Below are 25,891 nucleotides of genomic sequence, written 5' to 3' on the forward strand. Positions count from 1 at the left end.
GAGGACTGGCGGCGGACTCGAAAGTTAACTAACTAATTAGTTCGTATCGAATGACCTGGGCCAACAGTGTTAAATGAATTGTTATATCAATCCCATATGGAATCTGTCGAATTCTGTACCAAACTATATTTTCTAACAAAATGATTGAACCGCAGCCAACTGTATCTTGCTATTGTGAAATGGCCTCACTGTTTGAAGTAGGGTTAGCTAGCTAGTTAGCATGCTAGGTTTGCTAATTCAAATTGCGAGATTGCCCAGGTCTCGTACGAGGATAACGATGAGAACTGGTTGCATGGCTCAACAACCCTTATGGAAAACGAAACAAGACATTCGTCTTCACAATTTAACAATATAATACAACTTACAACTCATGTTTTCCAGATTTTTCCCAGTTTTTGATCCAATCAGCAGGCAGGATAAGTGTCGCCATCTTCCCCACAATACCACACATAGCCCGGATGTCTAGCTGAATGCCGGGTCAAAGAATGCAAACCAGTGCATCGTGGGACGCCGAATAAATTTCAGGTCTTCCAGTCAAATTTAACCACAAATAAATGTTGGAAGCCTAAAATGACCACGCTACAATAAAAACAAATAATAATATGACGTATACTAGTGTAAGGATAACAAATTAAGCTGTACAGCTCCACTGGGTTGTAGGCTTTCTTGAACTTCTCTATCACTTCAGAGCATATGACATGTGTTGAATACATGTGATTGTTATGGGATGATGGGAACTTCTCAATTTCAGTGTATCAACAGTATTGATGCAAATTCGGGACAGAGGAGAGCACACAACATCTGAAGGTCAAATCCAGTTGTCAACGTATCCCATTGCCTATCATGTCTCCATGGAGGATTTGTGTGTATGTGCATACATAGAAGTCTCACAACACCATACATAGAAGTCTCACAACAATATTATCCACATCCCCATTAGTGTAACATTTGCTTCCTTACTCTTTTAAAAGACTCACGTTCATCCTTTAGTGATGTACATGATCACCATCCCAGCGCTGACACCAGTGTAGCAACCCCTGAGGCAGGTGATTCAAACCAGGGTCACACAACCAGTGACTATACTGCACTCTGTCCCGTAGTCATTTCATTTAATAAGTGTAAGAGAGAAATAGTAATGGCGTCTTTTTGTAGGCACTAACTCCGCCATGGTTCGTTTGACAAAGCCTATAGAGAAAATTGTGTTTTCGTATGGGTTTTAGATAAACGCTGAAAATAAGGTCTGTGGTAAACAGGCTTAGGAGATCTTATACGTTTAGTTCTATAAGATAATCATCAGCTAACGTCACATTGTGCATTTTGAATCATTTATGTAAAAAAACAACAAAGGCTTCATAATTAATAAAGTTAATGTCGAGTGCTATTATCTCATAAAACAAAACGGATAAGATCTCCTAAACCTGTGTTAACCTCAGACTTTTTTTTCCTGTGTATATTCCAAAACCCTATTCTTTCCCCATTATTTTTTCCAATAGGGATGGCTTAACAAACCAGAGGTAACTAATTTCTGGGTTTTGGGAATACAAGCTGGCGAGCTCTATAGGCCTACTACAAACTGATAACACTCAAATCATCACACAATTGCAGGGGGTTTATTTTGTTCAAAAAGTTACTGTCTCCAGACATAAATACAAACCATAAATGGTACAGTGGACACTTTGTAAATAGAATAAAAAACACATATGTATATACATTTGAATATATATATATATATATATCTATGTGTGTATACATACACATACAGACGTATGCACTTTCAGCAGTTCAATGCAAGGACAACAGAAAGGAAAATATCAAAATGACAGTATAACGCCTACATCAAATTTAAGTGAAACTATGCATTTAAATGATTTATTTATTGTTTAACCTTGCTACAATGTAAATAATGAAAAATATGAAACTCTGGTTTGTAGTTTCGTATTTAGATTTTGATGTGACATTTTTGCTTTTAAAAAGGAGGCTGTGTTTTAAGCTGTTTTGGCTGTATAAAACTATAATTTACAATATTCATGATAACAATTTTATTCCTCCAGAAAAGCTTGTTGGGAACCTGCAAACCAACCTAATGTACATAGAGGTAAAGAAAAGTTATTCAAACAAGAATCCTTAGAAAAGACAAACAAAACCATACAAATACAAAGGTCAATTCTTATACATAACTGCACATTAGTTAGGAGGTTAATTTAAACCAGTTTACATTCCATTGAACCTTTTCCTAAATTGGATTTCAAATTAACAAAAACTGAACAAATATAAAATGAGCACCGATTCACAATATATTACACATTTTTATAACTGTATAATATGTAATTATATATTTACTTATATATAATAATATATTATGATACCATGATAGCTAATCCAAACTCTTAAATGTTGTGTTTTAGAAACATTCTATAACAAGCTTTCTCTTACAGACAACAGAGAACATTTCGACCGCTCTTTTATACAACCCCTCTGCACAGTATACTTTTGTACCACTCTTCAAAAAGTCACACAGCAGTCAAATCATCAAACCTTTAAAAGCAAATCAAAATTCAAACTAAGCCTGTCAATTGGTCAAATAGCATTTGGGCATTATCAGTTCATCAAGAGGTCTCACCTATAACACTGAAAAAAAAGAAAGAAACTGCAGGCCACATCCATTGTTACCCACCAGAAATTCCATTACAAAGGTAATTTCTGTACTCTCTATGAGTAATAACATGATTATAAAGTACTGATTTACATCTGATTGTCATTACAAAATATCTATAAATCAAAGTCTTCTATAAGTTATAAAAGCAGAACAGATTAACCTTTAAAAAAATACCATGACTGGTATTTCATATTTGCGGTAAGGAGTTCCAACAATATTTGCGGTAAGGCCTTCCAACAATATGAAGACATTTCACATTTTCTCTTACTGTATACGTTTTAATATATGGCTACATGCCATGCCAGATTTTATCTTTTAAAAGTATGTCAGACACTACGTATTTACATGACACAAAAACCTGCCCATTGATTGACAAAAGTAAAGGTGAAATTCAAACATGATGTCGAAAGGGCATCCATTGCTGCCTCACAAGCAAATAGTCCCATGAGCTAATCTTAAAACAGTTCTCTACAGAGAATACTTCTCATCATCAAAAAGGTTTTCGGTAACAACACAGTGTCCTCTTCATGCAGATCAGCTTAGAACATTGAAACATTGAGAACCTAAAAAGGAAGGAAAATCCATTTTAGTTTGTAATTACTTGCTGTATATTATGGAAAAGTAAATTGAAGAATACGAGTATAGCGTTTCCATGAGCATATGTATACCAAAGACACTAACTAGGTATCTGGACTTCACATCAGCACTGCCACTATTATTGTAAATCATATTGTTTGTTGTACATTATCTTTAACAATGTAGATATCACTTTACTCTCAATAACACACCAATACCCACCGAATCATCCATGATGGAAGAAGGGTCAAAGTAGTCAGGCTTCAGCTCCGATCTCTCTCTACGATTTTTAGATGGTGGCTAAATAATAACAGCAGAGTAAGAAGAAGCACCAAAGCAGTAATATTCATAAATGCACTACTAGTGAGAAAATAAACATCATTGAGTGTATTTTACCAGATCAATATCCATAGTGTCGAAATCCATGCCCTCGTTGAGATCTTCCAAACGGTCCTCTGATGACATCATTACATCCTCTACTATTGGCTCCTCATCGTCCTCCATGAGTCCTGAACTGCGGCGGCTAGAGGGTCAAAGACATGGCTACAAATAACTAAATACATTACACATGGCAGCAAATGACTATGTACTACACTGGGGTTGAAACACCACTGTGATCTGGAAGAAAAGTGCCGTCTTACATTGCATGCTGCATGTGGCTCCTCATCTTGGCATACTGCATGCTGGCTCGCTCCTGCTGCTGCCGGGCCTCTGCCTGCTGTCTCTGGGCTAGCATCCAGGTCACCTGGGTACTGAAAACAGAGACAGACGCATTAATACAGACAGTCATACTTATTCAAACAAGAGGTGAACTTCAGCGGTTTCATTGAATATATCATTAATTGTGATAACATCGCATACGTAGATAAGTAACATTACAATGGCTAGGGTGTCCAATCAAAAATGCATCTTTTGAAAAAAAAGTTACCAAGAACAAAAATATATATGGAAAATTGCATCGCGTAAAAAATAGGCTGGATTCTGTGCAAAAATTAAGGCTACTGGCTACCTGACAGGCTCACTTTCCCGTTGAACTCCTCATCTTTCTTCTCGAATCCGCAGGACATAAAACAATATGGAGGTAAGATGGATATCGATATTCAGATGTGACATGTAGTATTTTCATATTTTAGAATACGCTTTTCATATTAATAAAAATTCCTGTTCATTTTAGAAGATTTCTCACAAAAACAAGCGTCTCTGAAATGTCAACGGAGCACTGAGCCTATACCTAGCCATTTATTTACAAAGCCTTTACATTTAATTCAGCTCGTGTCATGCTAATTTAGCTTTTTGTGACCCGCGGAAACAACTTTGAAGACGACGACCACAAAAAGTTAAATCCTCAAAATTTGTTATGAGAAACCTGCCCCGCTATGTCAACAGAGCTCAGTGCTTATTATCAGATGTATTAGGTTACGAAATCGACGTTTTTGGATATAATGCTAATGAACATGAATAATCATATTTGTCTTGGTAAAACGTATTTTATAACTAACATAAGAAAGTGAAATTTAATCACCAAAGCGCATTTTCACCCACTCTGGGCAAAGATACTCATAAGAATCAAAAGGTTTTGAGCCATAGAAAGGTGTTCCATACTTGTAGTCCATGGGGGTCTGATGGTGCTGCTGGGGGGGCAGCGGTGGCTGCTGCTGCTGCTCGGATGTCATGCTGTAGACACCCATGTAACTCTCCTCCGGCCTCATTTTCTTGGGGTCCCTCAGCACAGTGGAGCTGAGATGCGGCGAGGGCATCATCACTGGCGTCTGCACATTCTGCTCCCGGTTCATCCACACAGCGTCTGTGCTGCAGCTGCTACTCTCCTCTGCTGCAATAGCAAGGGTTTCATAGGGTTGAATGAGGTTGTTATACAGTGGGCGGACTACTCAGATCAAGACATCTTAGCGCAGGGTCCCCCAACTGGCGGCCCACGAGACAAATTTGGCTCGTGGGTGATTTTATTTGGCCCCCCAAGTTTTCTGAGCAAAATATATATATATTTTTGTTGTTGGACAGACTAAAAACACTAAGAAATCAGCTCCAAGTGATCTTAATTTAAGATATCTGTTCCCAAGTATACACATGCATAATAGAGAGAAACGTGATTGTATACAAATGTAGACAAGGTTTGAAATTATTATGTTTTAGTGACACATTAGATCTGTTTGGGCTTCTTGCGGTCAATTTGATGCCAACAAATGATTTGTAATTATGTTCCTGCCCCTGACCATCCGCTCAAGAAGAAATAATAATCGCCCCGGGGCTGAATCCAGTTGATGATCCCCATCTTAACGGACTGGCTTTTTAATAATGCCAACATCTCCTAATGTCTAGCAAACACTTGCCTCAATTCATAAATATCTCATTTCCATTCAACAAGTTATTCCCAAGTGAAAATGTAATTGATCATTTGGCTAGATTTATTGTGTTGCTTGGACGGGCTTTTAGCATCTGTTTGGCCCTGATCAATGATCTGACATTGTGCTGCAGGTGCCAGATTCAGGAACACAAGTTGTTGTGTATTTCATATCACTAAACATTGAGCTTTCAGGTTAAATGCCAGTGTGTCATAGTATGTTGCCCATGCTGTTCTGTGGCTCTGTGTTGCACCCTCACCTTCAGGCAGTTTCCTCTTCCCGGTGCTGGCTGGCTTGGCCTTCTTGCTCCTGATGCTGGAACCTCGGCTGCTGTAGCCGCTGATGACGGACATGGTGTCGTCGTCCCCTCCGGCCTGCAGGGAGTTCCTGTAGGAGATGAGGGGCAGCCAGCAGTCCTCTCGCTGCAAGGCCATCTGGAAGGTCATAAACCGCTCCAGGTAGAGGTGACTGCAGGGGACAGAGGACCACAACTCAACATCCATCATCTAGTGCAGTGGTAGTCACCAATATCTCAGAGGGAGCCACTCTTGTAAAACAAAATCACCGTGCAAGCTTCCATACCCATCGGAGGATGGGGGTTGGGAGGTCCCAAAGTCAAATTGATTCATACTTGATTTTAAATAGATTTATACATGATGTTTAAGATACTATTAACATGGACCATCAAGCTATTTGATTATCTGATTCTCTATTTTAGGACAATTGGTGAATCTTTAGAATCTGACCTTACTGCTATTATCTCAATAAAAGTTATAGCAGAAGATGTGTCAAAGCGGGTAATGGCAAATTTCAGTCTGAACGAAGTATGCTTTGGAGTGATCATCATAAAAGTATTGGAAAGTTGTTTCAATATGCGCTAGAAACTGATTTTACAGCTCCGTTTGTCCCAGTTGCTAATAAGGTAACTCATGTAACCACGGTTCTATGAACTAAGCAGCACATTCAGCTGAATGAGGAAAAAACAACGAAATGTTTTTACATTATTGCCGCAAGCCGCCAATTAAGTCGCAGAGAGACGCATGTGGCTCGTGAGCCGCGCAATGACTATGCCTGATCTAGTGTAGCTGTGGTCTGTCTGGCTTCGGATAAGACAGTCACTGACTGCACATAAAAATAAGTATAACACTTACACAGTCTTCTTGTCCTGACGAAGCAGTTTAGAGGAGAACTCGCTGAGAATGTCCAGGAAGGCTAGGTTGAGAGGAGGGTTTCCCTCTCCCTGCGGACTGGGCTCCTTGAAGGCAAACTCGATTCCATCCCTGCAGCAAGTGCAGCACAAGACAACATGTTTAGGAAGGAATTGATTGAAGTATTGAGCTGTAAATACTTTAACAGTTCTGGGATGTTGAGAAGCCTCAAATTAAAGCATGCCTACAGAGCTGTTAAACCTTTGGGCTTATTGATTTCTACTCAGAGGATGAGTTTTACATTTTCTGCAGGCTTACTTGTGTAACATGGCGATAGCCTCTCTGGTCTTCAGCTGATCCAGGCCAAAGGTCAACGAGAAACGTCGGGCCAGTTCTTTAATGCCGCAGAAGGACGACGACGAGCGGTCAAAGTTGCAGCCGAGGTCAGATAACATCTCATTGAAAAGCTGAAAGAGAAAAGTGTTGCAACTTTAAAATTGATCATCAAAACACTCATTGTACAAAATGAAGACAATACTTTAATTGAACGTTAATGCCTCCAAGGCTCTTACCTGCTGCAAACTCAGAATGAGGGTCTTGGCACACTGGATCTTGTCAATTTGTCTTGTTTTACTCATCGTTTCCTTGATGATATCTCCATAGTCGTTGTAGTACTAGAGAGAAAAGCACATGTAATCGATCGGGAATAGCATAACATGAATGGTTTTTTTAAGGGATAAATATTGTAGGAGGCCAGACATACCCTCATGTACTGCTTGAAGATATCAGCTCCAGTGTTCATCTCCACTACATTGTAAATGATCAGTTTGCAGTACGCTGCCAGCAGGTTACGCCTCTTGTGTAAAGCCTCGATTTTACTGGCTTCATCATCATGCTGCCCATCTGATAAAATTAAGAAAACCAAAATCACACATTTTTTAAATTATTTTTTATTTCACCTTTGTTTAACCAGGTAGGCCAGTTGAGAACAAGTTCTCATTTACAACTGCGATAAGTAACTCCTTGCAAAATGTCATCGTTCAGGTCTCCATATAAGGTCTTCACTTCAACTCAGAAAGAGCTCTGGTGTTTTACTACATATTTAAGATGTGTGTTCACATTAAAAGCCCTTCTCAGCTGTCTCCTTGTGTTGTGACTAGCTGCCAGGTGGGCTGAGTGGATGTCTGACTTGTGCTGCGTGAGGGTGGGCTCTGTCTGGCCTGTACGGTGACTGCCTGAGGGTGGGCTCTGTCTGGCCTGTACAGTGACTGCCTGAGGGTGGGCTCTGTCTGGCCTGTACGGTGACTTCCTGAAGGTGGGCTCTGTGTGGCCTGTACGGTGACTGCCTGAGGGTGGGCTCTGTGTGGCCTGTACGGTGACTGCCTGAGGGTGGGCTCTGTGTGGCCTGTACGGTGACTGCCTGAGGGTGGGCTCTGTCTGGCCTGTACGGTGACTGCCTGAGGGTGGGCTCTGTCTGGCCTGTACGGTGACAGTCTGGCAGGGGGCTGTGTCTGACCTGTGCTGTTGTTGTCGTCGTCCTGGTCGATGAAGACGTGGTCCAGGATGAAGTTGAGCAGCTCGGCCTGCAGGGAGGAGTCTGGCGTGTAGATCAGAGCCTCCAGCTGCTCCCGGCTCGACGACACGATCTGGTGGCTGAAGATCATCAGGGTGTCACACAGGATGGTGAAGGCCTGGAACACAGTCAATCAATCAATCACATTTAGTTAGAAAGCCCTTTCACGTTAACAGTTGCCACACAGGGCTCAGTGTTGTCCATAAGCGCTGGCCATCGGCTAAATAGCCGATAAGACTCGTTGTAAGCTGCCTACTTTTTCCACTTGATAAATTAACTAGGCTTTTTTTCTTCATTAAAACGTTTCAATTCGCTAGTCAGAAGTCTGTATACCCTTCTCCCACTAAAATGAACGATATACATCTTCTAGTGATCTATGGATAGAACAGACACCTGTCAGTAATAAAGTGGGCGATGACAGGGAAACTGCTGGTTTGTCAGTCTGCCGTCGGTCCTGCCTCTACCCATGTTATTTATGTACGCTGTGGATGGCTGCAGTCAAACTTCTTTTCACAGAGGATGATGCTGCTTCATCGTTTCCTGTGAGTGAATTGACACGACCCATGTAACGTAAGAGGTAATGATGAGTTGAAATCCACTTCATTATTGTTTTGTGGCGGAATCATTTTTCTTTTGCGTATTTCATAGGCCTATACAGCCACGGAGTCGACTAGTTTATTATTAAAGGTGTCAAACTGACTGAATAAAGTCAATCTCCTAGATCCCTTTGCTATAAATCCTATAATGTAGTGATATGTTCATGGTATCACATCAGGAGTAAACCAAAGATCTTGTGTGTTTTTTCCAAAAATTCAAAGCCCATGTCGAGACTTGCCAGTGACCGTTAAAATGACTTGTCAGTGTAGCCTAGTGATGGGTTGTTCCCGAAGAAATGGCTATTTGTTTAACAGATGTCAGGTCAGCGGTAACCAACCTTTGAGTCAAGATCACTTTCGCAGTCAAAAAGCTTGCCGAGATCTACCGCTCAGATAAAATAAAAACATGAAAAATGTAAACCAATGCAACATTAATAAAAACAGTCTGCAGGAATGATGTTTGTGCAGTAGGCCTATTACATTATCACAGCATATTGGCTATATGCTTGGCCTGACAATATTGTTTTTCTCAGACCGTATTATATTTAAAAACTCGAGCTTTGAAAACAAAATAGATCAGTTGATGTATCACTTGTGAGGCACAGCTGAGCATGAATTGAAATAAGCTGTACTTGGCACAGTGATTTCAGCTATCCGATTGGCCAGCGCAGTAGGCACACTTGATTTAGCCACTGCTCTTCCGGGTAGGCGGAGTTTGTCCCTTCAGACAAATGAAATGGTTCAGAATGGAAACCCTTTGCCTACCCGGCGCAGAGGGTTTCTGAATCAAGTGCACCTTCTGAATCAAGCACAAAGTCAAAAAAAGAAAATTATAATAAAGGAACGCAAGCTTTTATCATTGACTTTTCTACAGAAATGTCTGGTTATCGACTAGGAATGCCTAGTCGATCCCAGACCGAATTGCATCAGTTAGAGAGCCGTTCATTTGGTTCCCTAACTTCCATACTGGTAGACTACTAATGCGTTTGGCGATTATCTGCAGATACATTTGGAAAACATTAGACAAATATGTTAACTCCTCACTGCAGGAACAATAGGTAGTGGAGAGAGCCTGAGAAAAGAAAACAGATTGAAGGCTATAAAAGCTAATCTTATGACACATGATATGGTATTATGAAATATATTAATACAGGTCTATTGATTTGATTAGTGTCGACAATGGAGTAGCCTAGTCAACTGCTGCTTTCTGTGTAGCAAAGCCCATATTTAACACCTGCTTCATTCTACAATCATACCTGTAGGTTTATTCATTGGTGCCTGACTTTGTGTATTTGTGGAAAAGCACAATCTGGCGGGGGTCCAACCCCTGACAATTTTTTGCATTTAAACCATTTTCCCACAATTCTATATTGTTTCTCAGTAGGGAGCGCATGTTGACTTGACAGAACACAAACTTTTTTTCTTAGGTTTTTGCCACAAAATAATACTAATCTAAACTAGTTTCTGACTAGATTACTAATCTACCGCTTTCCCTCAAAGTCCCACCCACAGTGATTTATTGACAGGTCTGAAACCCTACTAACTCTGTGACTCACAAATATCCTGCCCCCTCCCCTGACAATCCCACCCACAGTGATTGACTGACAGGCCAAACTGTTAAAGGGATAGTTCACTCAAATTACAAAATGACACGTTGGTTTCCTTACCCTAAGTGTCCACAGCAGCAGAGCCAATAAAATACATAATTTGAATAACAAACATCAATGTGGCAATTCAAACTGTAAATATGACTTTCATCAAGAGAAGACAGGTTTAATGTTAAAAAAGGTTATCTTACTTAGAAAATAGTCCTGATCATAAAGGCCTAGGCGATATCCAAAACAACTAACAAACTAAACTTATACATTTTCAGTCATGTCTTTCTACTCAATACCACAACACATTTTTACCAATCTGGGAGGTAAAGTCATTAAAGTATTGAATAATTTAGCTGTGTATTTCAGATGGAATAAAGGCATTAGAAGGTAGAGATGGTTCTGAAAAATAAAATCCCAGGGGGGCATGTACCCCCTGCACCCCCCAGCCCAGAACTCGCTGGCTGGCTACTTTTTCTATTTGGCTGGCTACTCCATGTACTTAAGGGAAAACACTAAGTGCTTTATGCCTCAATCACACCGACAGCGCCATTGTGTTTGGTACAGCAGAAGTACATTCCTCTCCAATGGAACGCTGCGTTAACCTTGTAGCATTGCGTTGCAGTGGCAGGTGCAGTCCGTTTTGGGCGGTGCATATGTTGGAGTTATTGAACTCATGCATCAAACTGTATGTGTAGACGGCATGACAGAAATGGGAGCAGGGAAGGTTGAATGTTGAACTTTTGTTGCACACATATCCAAATGATGCTACGTACTGTTTTACGCAATGACGCTGTCGGTGTGATCGAGGCATTACAGTAATCAGCCAACACAGCAACATTTTAGCACTCACTGAATAGTGAACACACATCTTAGGGGAAAATGTGTCTAAGTCCAGCGATCCGACATGATGTAGGACAACCCACCTGCTCTTTGACGGTGGTGTTGACACTGGTGAGGTAGCTCTGGCACATCAGACAGAAAGCCCTCATCTGCTTCCTCAGGGTCACCATGTCCGCCTGGAAACAACAGATATTCTCAGTATTCAACGCTCACTATTTCAGCAGTAAACCACATTCATCATCCAGGCATAATTGTCACTAGCATTTGTAGAAACCGGATAGTCATTAGTCACTGATAACAGTGTATTTACCTTTGTGGAGCTGCCCTCTGAAACCTTGGATAGGTGCCATAGGATGACATAGTGTGTGCACTGCATTGCATGAATGACAATCTGGGAAAGAGTATTACAAGGTAAGTGATAGTAAAGAATTGAGATTAGGTGAGTTTAAAGGGAGAACAGGGTTATGCTTTAGGTACCTGCTCAGGCATATCTCCATTCTGAAGTCCTGTGTTTAGTAGCTTATAGTTGCTGGTGAACAGGTCCCATTTAGAGAGGTCATGCGCACTGCAGAGGAGAGAGAAACACAATCTAGTCAGATAAGGAGTTCTGATTTATCTACCGTTCACTGGCAAATGTTTGGATTACACATTACTCGGGAAATCTTGATCAAGGCCTTACTTGTGGAATGCAGTGATCCTCTTCAGTGTGGACAGAACCTGGTAGGCATCATCCTCATCTGGTTCCTCGCCCTGAAAGAACAGATAACTGTCTAGTGAAATCCCACTCAAATTTACAGTTCCAGTCTCAATAGAACACAAGTACTACCTTACAAAATTACAATTACAAAACCCTACGAGAAATACTCTGAAGGTTCAGTGTCCTGTAGTCTTTAAATATCCTTAAATCTGACGAACAGTTGTAAATCTGATCTCAAACAGTCCCTGAACCACCAAGCCATGTGAGCCCACCTCCTGTAGGAAGTCCTCCAGGAGTCTGTTGAACTTGTCCACCAGCTCGTCCAGTAGCTGGGACCTGGCGATGTCCACCCTGTTGAAGATGGTGAACTCCTCGTTGCAGAGAGCGTGGTAAGTCATGGAGCACGCCTCCAGCACGTCAGTCTCTGTGTGCTTCTCCACCACCTCCCTGATCTGACGCAGCAACGACTCCAAGTGCTGCACACAAACAGAGGACAAAGGGATGCGAGGTCTCAAACTACATTCGGCCACAATGGCCGTGTGAATAACTTACCGTTAACAATCTAAGGTACGGTAGGATTAGTTGAGGTCCAGGAATATTAGATGATTCACAAACCTTTTCCAATCGACCAGTGGTGTAGATTTCCAGGTCAAAGAACTGCGGCAGCTGCAGTAAGTTGGTCACCTTCTCAGCATCAACAGAGTACTGTGAGGAAAAGATGGAGGGTGAGGGGAGCTACAAGATACTGAGGGTTGAGTAAGAAGTCATGGATCTGGCGGTCCCAGGGGCTGAGTTCTATATAGCAGCTGTGTGTAGACTGTCAAGTGACAGTTGTGTAGATGACTTGATAACTGACCTTGGCCAACAACAGAGGCAACGCCACAGCGAAAATCTCAGTGATTCTCGTCCGGTCATCCAGCTGGGTTTTCTTCTCCTTCGCTGTCAAGACCTAGGATCATTTTTTGAAGAGCCAAATTACATCACAATCATGTTATATGAAAGGTTTTCATATAACCTCAGTCATCGGTGTGAATGTTCAAACATGGCTTCTGAGAATAGAGCCTTGAGAGCTCACTAGTACTGGAGCAGACCGCTGAGGGGCTTACATTGGTATATGCCAAGCAGCACTCACCCTCTTCCCTGTGCCCCTGCCCACTGGAGGGTGGCACTCACAGGCCTGGCGGATGGCACACAGCATGATCTCTATCAGAGCAGTCTCCTGGTGGTCAGTCAGGGCTGGACAGGGACAAACATGTTGATGAGATAAAACAGCGTGAACAACAGTGTGTGTTTGTGAGCAAGGTGCTCCTCCTTACCCTCCTCCCCTGGCATGGGCTCATCCAGCAGCAGGCTGATCATGCTCTCCCAGTCTTTTAGCAGCTCCCCTGCACACTCCCACAGACTGTCCACCAGGTAGGCCCCGTGCTCATGGAGCTGCAAACGTTCAGAGATTTTCACAACCGAAACATGTGCCCCATGTAGGTCACTTCAAACAGACAGAGACTCTACATGGAGCCTGAACACACCTCACTCTCCAGGAAGAAGAAGACGGTGGTCTTGATGAGGTTCCCGTTGACGCTCTGCCTGCCCCTCCTGGGCATCCCCTCCTCCTCTGGACCTCGATGGCTGAAGAGCCTAAGAACAGGACAACATTGAGGTAAGGCTAAATGCTGCTGGATAACTCTCAAACTAACTTCAGTTTCTCAGCTAGGAGGCATTTCCAACCCAAATAGGGCTTTAATCACAATTCAGCTTCCACCACAGCTTCAGACAGCCAGTGTGAGACCTACTTCTTATAGAGGAACTCTCCTGCAGCCACAGCCACAGGTCGATGAGCAGAGTAGACCAGATGGTAGACACTCTCACAGTCCTCTGCTGTCAGGACCTCATCACTGCTACTGCAATGTGACAACAACAGAGACAGGGCTGTAAGGTCTCAACGGGGTCAGCAGAGGGTCAGGGGTCATGGAGTACTGGACACTAATAAATTTGCAATATTAACATGTTTTGCAGAATACTTACTGCAAGACAAGAGTCAGAAGTTTTATGGCTTGCACTGCAACATCATACTCCTTATCCAGAGTCATCGACACAATGCGGTCCTGTCAATGACAGGAAAGTCAACATCTGGCCAACCATGATGTGCGTATGTTATGTACAGGATTTCTCAGTCAGTGGTGAGATGGTTGAGTGTCTGACCTACCTTGAAGCGGCTGGTGAAAAGCTCCAGCCGAGTGTTGAGCTCCCGGTTATAGTACAGGCCCTGGAGCGCAGTCAGACACTTGAGACGCACTTCACCTTGCTGCAGTCACAGGGAGGACAATGTTGTAACCACAACGTTCAAATCTCAATGCTGTAGCTCAGTGGTTCCCAAACTGTGTGTGTGTGTGTGTGGGGGGGGGGGGGGGGCAAGGGGTCGGCAAGGGGGGCGCGGCTTTAAACTGACTCTTGAAAGTTGTAATAGTAGAATGCACAAGGTGCAATTTGGAAATGAGGTAGTGCATCATCAGTTCCTCTTGTCATGTTAGTCATTACATACCTCTGTTGGCTTCTGAAAATATGAAATATACTTATTCAGTGAGGGAGAGAAGGCAATGTGTAATGTTTATATTCTGTCTGAAAATGTGATTGTTAACCATCAGGGATCCTATGGGAGGAGAAGAGACAGTCTAGTGCAAGTCAACATGACAGCCATGAGTTGGGGAGGAGTGAGCGTTTTGGGGCAGAGGTCAGGTCAGATGAAGTGAGGAAGAACAGATATCACTAAGGTTCTGTCTAGCAACAGAGATGCATTGGCTGTTCAGATGTGTAGAAGAATCAGCATAGGAGAAAGGGTTAAATATCAGTGCTTGTGTGAATATGTATTTTGTCTTATGCAGCTGTATGACCCAATGGGTGAATAAACTTGGTTTAAGCTTTACTAATCGTCTGTGAGTTTTAATAGGTTCATTTAGAACCTAACACCTTAGAGAGCTATGTATAACTTGTCAGAAATGTCCAGATCTACTGGCCCATGTCAGCTAAAGTTTTTGTTACTGTAAATGTTTAGTCACTCAAATATCACGAATATACATTAGACATGGCAAAATATATAGATTTGCAAGACAACTAGCTTTAAAACTGCAACATTTTCTTTGCTCCTTATAAAAAAAAGTGTAGAATTGCAGGAAATAAGCTTTTAAATCTGCAAAATTCTCTCCACCAACAAGAGGGGGGTGAACAGTTTGTGTCATGAACAGTGCTTGTGCCCATAGAAATAGACGTGTTTAGGGAGGGGCGCGGGATGTTTACCAATGCTGGAAAGGGGGCCCCAAGTGAAAAAGTTTGGGAACCCCTGCTGTAGCATTTCAACTCTGATAATAAACCTACTATTGAAATACACAGTACATCTTACTTAAATACAAGAGACTGTACTGGCAATGCTTTACCACTCCCACAGATGCGATTTGACATATTGCATGGCTCACCTTGTCATGCATGGTCCATCCGACATACTTCAGATAACTGTCATTGAGAAAAGCATCGCTGTACATCTTCATCCATACCCCAATCTCCTCAATGCAAATTGCCCGGATTTCAGCTATGGCATCACTGATAAACAGAGAAGAAATGTCCAGACTTATTCACAGACCCATCATGCTCACTGGTCAATTCAATTACTTGATACCTTATGGCAGGGCAGTAAAAGAGGATTCATTAGAAAAGCTTAAGTGGTACAGCCAGAGGCAGTTTTAAAAGCCTACTTAGATCAGATATCAGTGGCACATGCTGTGCCATGATGAGCTGTTCTGCCTTAGCAACCGTTGCTGCCTGTTTAGCACAAGAGGGCGCCACAGAGCCTTGGAACAGCTCAGTGAAAGACCAGTCTGCACATCTCAGCTCCTGTATGCCTTCCATGCCACTGAAGTTGATTTCCACATTGAGATCGAACTCTCTGACATCTAGTGAATGCACCCACAGTTCTCTTTTTAGACCCCCTAACTTCAATAAAAATCGACGACATAAAAAACATTCAGAATATCCGCCCTAAAACAATACATAATTCTAAATATAACGCATAATCCATGACAGTTCTAATTGGATTCATTGTTCTGCATGTAGAAAGATGACAAATTACAATACATACCGATATCTGTGAACAAACACTCCTTTGAAAATCGCATTCATCATGTTTTCAATTTCGTCTTGATTTTCTTGAAGCTGAAAATAGAGACATTTAAAATAAAAAATGCCTTTAAGATTTCTAAATAGAAAGAAGTGGAGGGTGCACAACCAACGTGAGTCGAGGAGCAACCAAAAACAAAATCATAATTGAAAAGGAAAAGGCGCATCGCTCACTCAATATTAATACTATTAAAAGTCTGACGTTCAGGACTTAATCAATGGCCTTCATCAGAAACTGGTTCTGATGAAGGCCATTAATGAAGGGCAAAAACGTCAAGCTTTTAGATGTTAAAATAAAATAATATGCTTTTAATGGTGAGCGAGCCTTTTCCTTTTGAAATATACATATTTAAAAATGGTCAGGTTAGAATTGTTAGGACCAGGTAACAGTTCAGGCACCATAAGAGGAACCTACTCACCTCTTTACGCTTCTGTAAAAGGAGCTCCAGCCGATCGTTGGCCCTCTTGGCCATGACCTTGTTCCTCTCTGCCTCGTACTGCCTCTGAGTGTTGTCCATGTTGATGCTCAGGTTCAGAGCCACGTTCACCAAGGCGGTCATCAACTTCATGGCTGGTAGAGACAACAACTGACTTGAGTGACATCTACTAATTAATAAGGCACTATTAATGCAGACTGGCCATCAAGTCAAGGTATATTCAACAGGCCTACATATAGACACACAGCATATCCCTCATAAAAGATAGCATTACATACATCAAGCTAGTAGTTTAACAGTGCTTTAACTGCAGCCTTCCCTCAACTGCCCAGTGTCTATGTTGTGTTAGTACTGACCTGCCAGTGTGCTGGTGTGTCTGAAGGCTCGGACCTGCGAGTCAGACAGGCCCGTGAGCAGTGAGATAACCGTGTCCATCATGTACTCGTCATAGATGATGCTGTACTGACACTGCCGCACCAGCACCCCGATAAACTCACAGAAGCTCGACTTGAACTTCTTCCACAGTGGCCCTGCCATGGTTAACGGGTAGTCCCCGCTGTCCTATATGATCACACAGAGAGAGAGAGAGAAAAATAGAGAATAACGTTTAGATTGACCCTATAGACAGAGGCATAAATAACGACGTACAGTAAGTGTACCATCAGACTGTACCTCGTCAAACTCCTCAGTCATCTTCCTGATTATCTCAGAGTTTTGCATGTGCCTGAACATCTCTGCACTGACAGCACCTGTAGCAAAATCAAACAGAATAATCATAAAATCTTAGCTCGCTCAATAATCACAAGTAATGGACGCAAAATGATTTAGAAACTTCCTTCTCAGGGTTTAGTATTCTATTCAATCCACTCTGGGTGCCTACCTTTACAGCCGGAGCACTGGATGAAGAAGTTGATCAAGTCAAGGAGTGCAATGTCTCGATCGTTCTTGTAAGACTCAATCCAGTCATCAACGACAGACTGAAAGAAAAGACACCCATTCACCATCACTTTAATATGAATATACTAGTATCACCAACATGCTTTGAGAATTACATTGACTAATAAAAAAAAGTTTGTACCAACCTGTGTGGCACTCTTCCCCATTTTCACCACCTCGAACAGGGTCATGTTCTCCATCCCATTCTCCTGGTGGTGGCCATTCACCCGGCCAAGGCCAGCACCCTTTGCTGCCCCACCCTTTCCCTTCTCTCCGGGGGCTTTCTTCCCCTTCTTACCCGCCTAGAACAGACAAGAATACCATGTAAAGTGTCAGTGTACATTGTGTGTGTATAAAGGTATAACAGTACGTGGCCATACCCAACTTATTATGGCTTTCTTGTGTTGATAAAGGATTTTAGATGCAAGTCTCACCTTTCCTTTCCCAAGCTTTGCATTTTTGACATCGGGGTCCTCAAGGTCTGTGTCAGAGGACAACTGTGTGTCAGCCTCCCTGTTCAGAAACCAAAATGAGGTCATAGCAACCATTCATTGAGTTCCGTGGTTGCCATGGCACTTTAAGGAAGCCTTGGCAGACAGCTCTGTAAACATTGTACACTGAACAAAAATATAAAACGTAACATGTAAAGTGTTGGTCCCATGTTTCATGAGCTGAAATAAATGACCCCAGAAATTTTCCACATGCACAAAAAGCTTATTTCTCTCAAATGTTATGCACAAATGTGTTTACATTCCTGTTAGTGAGAATTTCTCCTTTGCCAAGACAATCCATCCACCTGACAGGTGTGGCATATCAAGAAGCTGATTAAACATGATCATTACACAGGGGCACCTTGTGTTGTCACACAACATAATGCCACAGATGTCTCAAGTTTTGAGGGAGCGTGAAATTGGCATGCTGACTGCAGCCTACCAGACGAGCTAAATGCCTTTTATACCAGCTTCGAGGCAGAGCACCAGCTGTTCCGGACGACCGTGTGATCACGCTCTCCATAGTCGATGTGTGCAAGACCTTTAAACAGGTCAACATTCAAAAAGCTGCGGGGCCAGACGGATTACCAGGACGTGCACTCAAAGCATGTGAGGACCAACTGGAAAGTGTCTTCACTGACATTTTCAACCTCCCCCTGACCGGGTCTGTAATACATACCTACATGTTTCAAACAGACCACCATCGTCCCTGTGCCCAAGAAAGCGAAGGTAACCGGCCTATCGTCCCTGTGCCCAAGAAAGCGAAGGTAACCGGCCTAAATGATTACCGCCCCGTGGCACTCACGTCGGTAGCCATGAAGTGCTTTGAAAGGCTGGTCATGGCTCACATGAACACCACCATGCCAGAAACTCAAGACCCAGTGCAGTTCGCATACCGCCCCAACAGATCCACAGATGACAATCTAAATTGCACTCCACACTGCCCTTCCCCACCTGGACAAAAGGAACCATGTGAGAATGCGGTTCATTGACTACAGCTCAGCGTACAACACCATAGTGCCCACAAAGCTCATCACTAAGCTAAGAACCCTGGGACTAAACACCTCCCTCTGCAACTGGATCATGGACTTCCTGACGGGCCACCCCAGGTGGTAAGGGTAGGTAACAACACATCCGCCACGCTGATCCTCAACATTGGGGCCCCTTGGGGGTGCGTGCTCATTCCCCTCCTGTACACCCACGACTGAATGGCCAAGCATGACTCCAACACCATCATTAAGTTTGGCAATGACACAACAGTGGCAGGCCTGATCACCGACAATGATGAGACAGCCTATAGGGAGGAGGTCAGAGACCTGGCAGTGTGGTGCCAGGACAAAAACCTCTCCCTCAACGTGAGTAAGACAAAGGAGTTCATTGTGGACTATAGGAGAGGCAGGGCCAAACAGACCCCCATTAACATCAATGGGGCTGAAGTGGAGCGGATCGAGATCTTCAAGTTCCTTGGTGTCCACATCACCAACAAACTATCATGGTACCAACACACCAATACAGTTGTGAAGAGGGCATGACAACACCTTTTTTCCCTCAGGAGACTGTAAAGATGCGGCATGGGTCCCCAGAACTTCAAAAAGTCTATCGAGAGCATCCTGACCGGTTGCATTACTGCCTGGTTGGCAACTGCTCAGCATCTGACCGTAAGGCACTACAGAGGGTAGTGTGTAGAGGTTGACCGATTAATCGGAATGGCCGATTAATTAGGGCCGATTTCAAGTTTTCATAACAATCGGAAATCGGTATACGCCGATTTGGACGTTTATTTATTTTTTTTACCTTTATTTAACTAGGCAAGTCAGTTAAGAACACATTCTTATTGTCAATGACAGCCTAGGAACCATGGGTTAACTGCCTTGTTCAGGGGCAGAACGACAGATTTTTACCTTGTCAGCTCAGGGATTCAATCTTGCAACCTTACGTTAACTAGTCCAACGCTCTAACCACCTGCTTTACATTGCACTCCACGAGGAGCCTACCTGTTACGCGAATGCAGTAAGAAGCCAAGGTAAGTTGCTAGCTAGCATTAAACTTATCTTATAAAAAACAATCAATCAATCATAATCACTAGTTAACTACACATGGTTGATGATATTACTAGTTTATCTAGCCTGTCCTACGTTGCATATAATCGCTTAGGTACACGTTGCTCCAACCATAAACATCAATGCCTTTCTTAAAATCAATACGCAAGTATATATTTTTAAACCTGCATATTTAGTTAATATTGCCTGCTGACATGAATTTCTTTTAACTAGGGAAAATGTGTCACTTATCTTGCAAACAGAGTCAGGGTATATGCAGCAGTTTGGCCCGCCTGGCTCATTGCGAACTGTGAAGACTATTTCTTCCTAACAAAGACAGCCGACTTGGCCAAACGGGGGATGATTTAACAAAAGCGCATTTGCGAAAAAAGCACAATCGTTGCACGACTGTACCTAACCATAATCATCAATGCCTTTCTTAAAATCAATACACAGAAGTATATATTTTTAAACCTGCATATTTAGCTAAAAGAAATCCAGGTTAGCAGGCAATATTAACCAGATGAAATTGTGTCATTTTGCATTCATTGCACGCAGTCAGGGTATATACAACAGTTTGGGCCGCCTGGCTCGTTGCGGACTAATTTGCCAGAATTTTACGTAATTATGACATAACATTGAAGGTTGTGCAATGTAACAGGAATAACGTTTTGTTTTTCGAGATGATAGTTTCCGGATTCGACCATATTAATGACCTAAGGCTCGTATTTCTGTGTGTTATTATGTTATAATTAAGTCTATGATTTGATAGAGCAGTCTGACTGAGCGATGGTAGGCAGCAGCAGGCTCGTAAGCATTCATTCAAACAGCCCTTCGCAATGCATTGCGCTGTTTATGACTTCAAGCCTGTCAACTCCCAAGATGAGGCTGGTGTAACCGATGTGAAATGGCTAGCTAGTTAGCCGGGTGCACGCTAATAGCGTTTCAAACGTCACTCGCTCTGAGACTTGGAGTAGTTGTTTCCCTTGCTCTACATGGGTAACGCTGCTTCGAGGGTGGCTGTTGTCGATGTGTTCCTGGTTTGAGCCCAGGTAGGAGCGAGGAGAGGGACGGAAGCTATACTGTTACACTGGCAATACTAAAGTGCCTATAAGAACATCCAATAGTCAAAGGTATATGAAATACAAATGGTATAGAGAGAAATAGTCCTATAATTCCTATAATAACTACAACCTAAAACATCTTACCTGAGAATATTGAAGACTCATGTTAAAAGGAACCACCAGCTTTCATATGTTCTCATGTTCTGAGCAAGGAACTTAAACGTTAGCTTTCTTACATGGTACATATTGCACTTTTACTTTCTTCTCCAACACTTTGTTTTTGCATTATTTAAACCAAATTGAACATGTTTCATTATTTAGTTGAGGCTAAATTGATTTTATTGATGTATTATATTAAGTTAAAATAAGTGTTCATTCAGTATTGTTGTAATTGTCATTATTACAAATAAATAAATAAAAGAAAATCGGCCGATTAATCGGTATCGGATTTTTTTTGGCCCCCCAATAATCGGTATCGCCGTTGAAAAATCATAATCGGTCGACCTCTAGTAGTGTGTATGGCCCAGTACATCACAGGACGCCAAGCTTCCTGACATTCAGGACCTATATACTAGGCGGTGTCAGAGGAAGGCCCAAAAAATTGCCAAAGATTCCAGTCACAGTGTTCTCTCTGCTACCGCACGGCAAGCGGTACTGGAGCGCCAAGTCTAGGACCAAAAGGCTCCTTAACAGCTTCTACCCTCTCAAGCCATAAGACTGCTGAACAATTAACCAAATGGCCAACCGGACTATTTACATTGACACTACTCGCTGTTTATTATCTATGCATAGTCACTTTACAAATAACCTCAACCAACCTGTACCCTCGCACATTGACTCAGTACCCGCAGGTAGCCTAGTGGTTAGAGTGTTGGGTCAGTAACCGAAAGGTTCCTGGATCGAATCCCCGAGCTGACAAGGTAAAAATCTGTTGTTCTGCCCCTGAACAAGGAAGTTAACCTTGTTCCCCGGGCACCAAAGACGTGGATGTCAATTAAGGCAGCCCCCCGCACCTCTCTGATTCAGAGGGGTTGGGTTAAATGCGGAAGACACATTTCAGTTGAAGGCATTCAGTTGTACAACTGACTAGGTATCCCCCTTTCCCTATCCCTGTATATAGCCTTGTTATTGTTATATAATTTTATGGTGTCACTTTTAGATTTTATTTTATATATTTTTTACTTTAGTTTATTTAGACATTTACTTTAGTTTATTAAGTAAATATTTTCTTAACTTATTTCTTGAACTGCATTGTTGGTTAAGGTCTTGTAATTAAGTAAGGTTTATACTTGTTGTATTTGGTGCATGTGACAAATAACATTTGATTCGCAGGAATGTCCACCAAAGCTGTTGCCAGAGAATTTAATGTTAATTTCACTACCATAAGCCACCTCCAACATTGTTTAACAGAATTTGGCAGTACATCCAACCAGCTTTACAACTGCAGACCACGTGTAACCACGACAGCCCAGGACCTCCACATCCGGCTTCTTCACCTGCGGGATTATCTGAGACCAGCCACCCGGACAGCAGATGGAGGAGTATTTCTGTCTGTAATAAAGCCCTTTTGTGGGGAAAAACTATTTCTGATTTGCTGGGCCTGGCTCCCCAGTTTGTGGGCCTGGCTCCTTCTAGGCCCACCCATTGGCCAGTCATGTGAAATCCATAGATTAGGGTCTAATGAATTTATTTCAATTTACTGATTTCCTTATATGAACTGTAACTCAGTAAATTCGTTGATATTCTTACATGTTGCGAACATGGGACCAACACTTTACGTGTTGCATTTTTGTTCAGTATATATATATATTTTATGTATTAGATTTGTTTCAAGCAACTGAGATTCTGTATGAAAAGCGCTATATAAAATACATCTATTATCATTATACACACTGAACTAGTTTGAAGGTCTATCTATGCAATACAATGCTTATTATGTTCACTGCATCTTCACCGTTTACATAAAAAAAAAAAATGGTGACACTTTTCACATCTAAGTTATACTTACTGAGGAAACTGAAACTCTGTGTGCAACTCCTGTGCTGCTATCATTTCTTTAACATTTTCTGGACCCACTCTGGTAAGTATGGACTTCTCCCCTTCTCAGGATCCACCAAAATGTAGGGTAATACAACCTAGAATATATGAAAAGAAATGAGGGGTTAGTTCATTTGAGAAATCTATTGTGTTTGATAGAAGAGCTCTTCAGAGTACATACTTTGAGTGGAACACACTGCCCTCCTCTGAACAGATTTTCCTTCATGGACAGGTTTCAAACTTTCAAATGGACAAATGCAGTAACTTAAACATAGGCGTAAAACCATCATTAGACCGCTTTTGTCCAACCATGTAGACCAATTATTTTGACTCATCACATACGCTGCTGCTTATTATATGCCGTTACATAGTCACTTTACCCCTACCTATATTTTACATATCAACCTAAATTACCTTGTACCGTTGCACATCGACTCGTACTGGTACCCCGTGTATATAGCCAAGTTATTGTTCCTCATTGGGTATTATTATTATTTTTCTCTCTGTATTGTTGGAAAGGGCCCGTAAGCATTTCACTGTTAGTCTACACCTGTTGTTTACGAAGCATGTGACGAATGGAAATGTGGGCACCAACTTGCAAGCCAGCTGCAATTATAAGAAAGCTAGCTAAGCTAACTAGCTAGTTGCTACTAGAGCAGGGGTCCCCAATTAAATTCATCCGCGGGTTGATTTCTTTATCTTGATCAGGGCGCCGAAACATAATTATAAGTAATATGTATACTGGGGCAGAAGGTAGCCTAGTGGTTAGAGCGTTGGACTTGTAACCCAAAAGGTTGCAAGATCGAATCCCCAAGCTGACAAGGTAAAAATCTGTCATTCTGCCCCTGAACAAGGCAGTTAACCCACTGTTCCTAGGCCGTCATTGAAAATAAGAATTTGTTATTAACTGGCTTGCCTAGTTAAATAAAGGTAAATAATAGTGCAAATTGACTGTAAGAAGCACAAACAGATATAGTATTTGACAAAAGAATTAGAATTTCAAACCTTGATTACATTGGAATACAATACATATGCCTCTATTTTTGCGTGGGAATACTTGGGAACAGAAGTAAGATGATTTACTGGTGATTTTACAGTATTTTAGTTTCAACAACGAATATATATATACATACATACATACATACATACATACATACATACATTTGCTCAGAAAACTTGAGGGGCCAAATAAAATCGCCAGCTGGCCCAACTCGGCCCGCCCTTTGGGGAACCCTGATGTAGCTAGCTAGCCAGCCTAGTTCGTTGCTTTGCTAAGTAGCCTGCTAGCCAGGTATTAAAGCTAACGATGCTTCATATTGAAAGATGAAGGCCATTCGCTAAGCTGCGTTAGCAAATTTCTTTGCAAATGAGAAGAATGAACGAACTAACTAGCTAGATACACGTCGGCTTTCCCTCCATTTTGAGGCCTGCTCCATGTAAGGCCAGCAATAGACGTTCTTAAAATACTCAATCTTTGTTCATTGGTTGACGTCGGAGAACACAAGGTTGGCTAACGTAGTCTAGCATTCTGAGGTTGTCAGAACTGTAATGGTAACAGTAAATGTAACTAAGTTAATAGTTAAAAAACTAACCGACAAGTACGAAAATTAATTTGTCATACTAGCTAGCTAGACAGATTTCCAATATCTACCTAGCTACTCCCCAAAAAACAAGCTACATAGCTAGCTTCCGTGTAAACAATGTTCGACGTCATCCATCTTTGCCAGCCGCTAGGTAGCGTTAGCTTGCTAACGCTTTATAAGCTAGCTGGCGATCTGACTAGGTAATGGTTGACGTTAGCGTTAGATATAAACAAACACTCGCATGATGGGTTTTTGGTGAGCAAGATTAGGTAACGATTCCGACTCAAAATCAGGCAAAGTCGCTGCACACAATCGTAGAAGAGGAACATAACCTAGCTAGGTTAGCTAACTACAATAGCTAACGTTACCGTGTTATTACTGTTGGCGTACTAACATTAATACTTAATTTCACAGCAAATATGTATCCTTGTTATAGTCAAGTGAAACGTCTATATGGTTTGATGAAAGCTGAATTAGCTAACACGACACGGCTAATTTGCGACGTAACCGCTACTCCAAATCCAAGTTCCTTATTGTAGCTAGCTAACATGAATTGTCCTACATATAGCTAATAACGTGCTAGTGTATTCAGCATTAATAGCAACACAGCTAGCTAACGTTAGCTAGCTAGATAAAACGACAAACTGCCAGAATCGTATCCGCCATTTTACAACTTACCTCGTTGTTTGAATCAAACACTGTAATCAATCCTCAAAATAGTCCAGATGTTTCTGAAGTTGTCTCGCTCGAACTTTTATTAATTATTCAATATATACTTGGCTATTCATCACACTCGGAATTTTTTATTTGGTCGATCTGATTCCTGATCTCTGGCTACTCTTTTTTTTTTACTGCTAGCTAACGTAACTAGCATGGCTCAGTTTGTTGTCGATGGATTCCTGTTGCTGATGTCGCACCACCTGTCGGTGAAATTGAACACTACACTTGACCGCAACCTAATTTTCGTACAACAATCATATTGATAGGACATTGCCATAACACGTACTGTTGATTCATAAACCACTGAGAACCAGTATACACATAATGGTACAGGTTTTGCACAGCGAAAATAGGAATAGCTTTTTACGCACAGCAC

The 25,891-nt window shown here is 41.9% G+C and overlaps 2 protein-coding genes across 4 annotated transcripts in view; both read right to left on the minus strand.

Moving 5' to 3' along the window:
- Positions 1 to 481, minus strand: part of LOC115154455 (THO complex subunit 2) — a 69,954-nt gene extending 69,473 nt beyond the window's left edge. For both annotated transcript variants that reach the window (XM_029700693.1, XM_029700692.1), the window contains exon 1: positions 366 to 481. In XM_029700693.1, the coding sequence (XP_029556553.1) occupies positions 366 to 451 (86 nt within the window). In that variant the 5' untranslated portion in view covers positions 452 to 481. The remainder of the gene's footprint in view (positions 1 to 365) is intronic.
- Positions 482 to 1,591: 1,110 nt separating this feature from the next.
- LOC115154456 (cohesin subunit SA-2) lies at positions 1,592 to 25,891 on the minus strand. Of its 2 annotated transcripts, none has more exons than XM_029700695.1 (34): positions 25,474 to 25,891; positions 23,184 to 23,310; positions 18,016 to 18,094; positions 17,728 to 17,883; positions 17,526 to 17,622; positions 17,318 to 17,394; positions 17,002 to 17,206; positions 16,628 to 16,779; positions 16,171 to 16,244; positions 15,512 to 15,635; positions 14,248 to 14,346; positions 14,067 to 14,146; positions 13,835 to 13,942; positions 13,571 to 13,679; positions 13,361 to 13,478; positions 13,177 to 13,280; positions 12,901 to 12,993; positions 12,660 to 12,749; positions 12,317 to 12,520; positions 12,027 to 12,097; positions 11,825 to 11,912; positions 11,658 to 11,738; positions 11,431 to 11,523; positions 8,257 to 8,431; positions 7,504 to 7,643; positions 7,313 to 7,414; positions 7,059 to 7,207; positions 6,744 to 6,872; positions 5,852 to 6,060; positions 4,835 to 5,063; positions 3,874 to 3,984; positions 3,629 to 3,755; positions 3,455 to 3,532; positions 1,592 to 3,219 (listed from the first exon to the last, which is right to left on the minus strand). In XM_029700695.1, exons 2-34 carry the CDS (start codon positions 23,225 to 23,227, stop codon positions 3,196 to 3,198), a joined length of 3,819 nt encoding a protein of 1,272 aa, XP_029556555.1. In that variant the 5' UTR covers positions 23,228 to 23,310; positions 25,474 to 25,891; the 3' UTR covers positions 1,592 to 3,195. The 2 variants fall into 2 exon arrangements, with proteins under 2 accessions (XP_029556555.1, XP_029556556.1); XM_029700696.1 differs by lacking the exon at positions 25,474 to 25,891 and adding an exon at positions 24,374 to 24,859.

This window comes from Salmo trutta, chromosome 19, assembly GCF_901001165.1.
Source record: "Salmo trutta chromosome 19, fSalTru1.1, whole genome shotgun sequence".
NCBI classification, from domain to species: Eukaryota; Metazoa; Chordata; class Actinopteri; order Salmoniformes; family Salmonidae; genus Salmo; species Salmo trutta.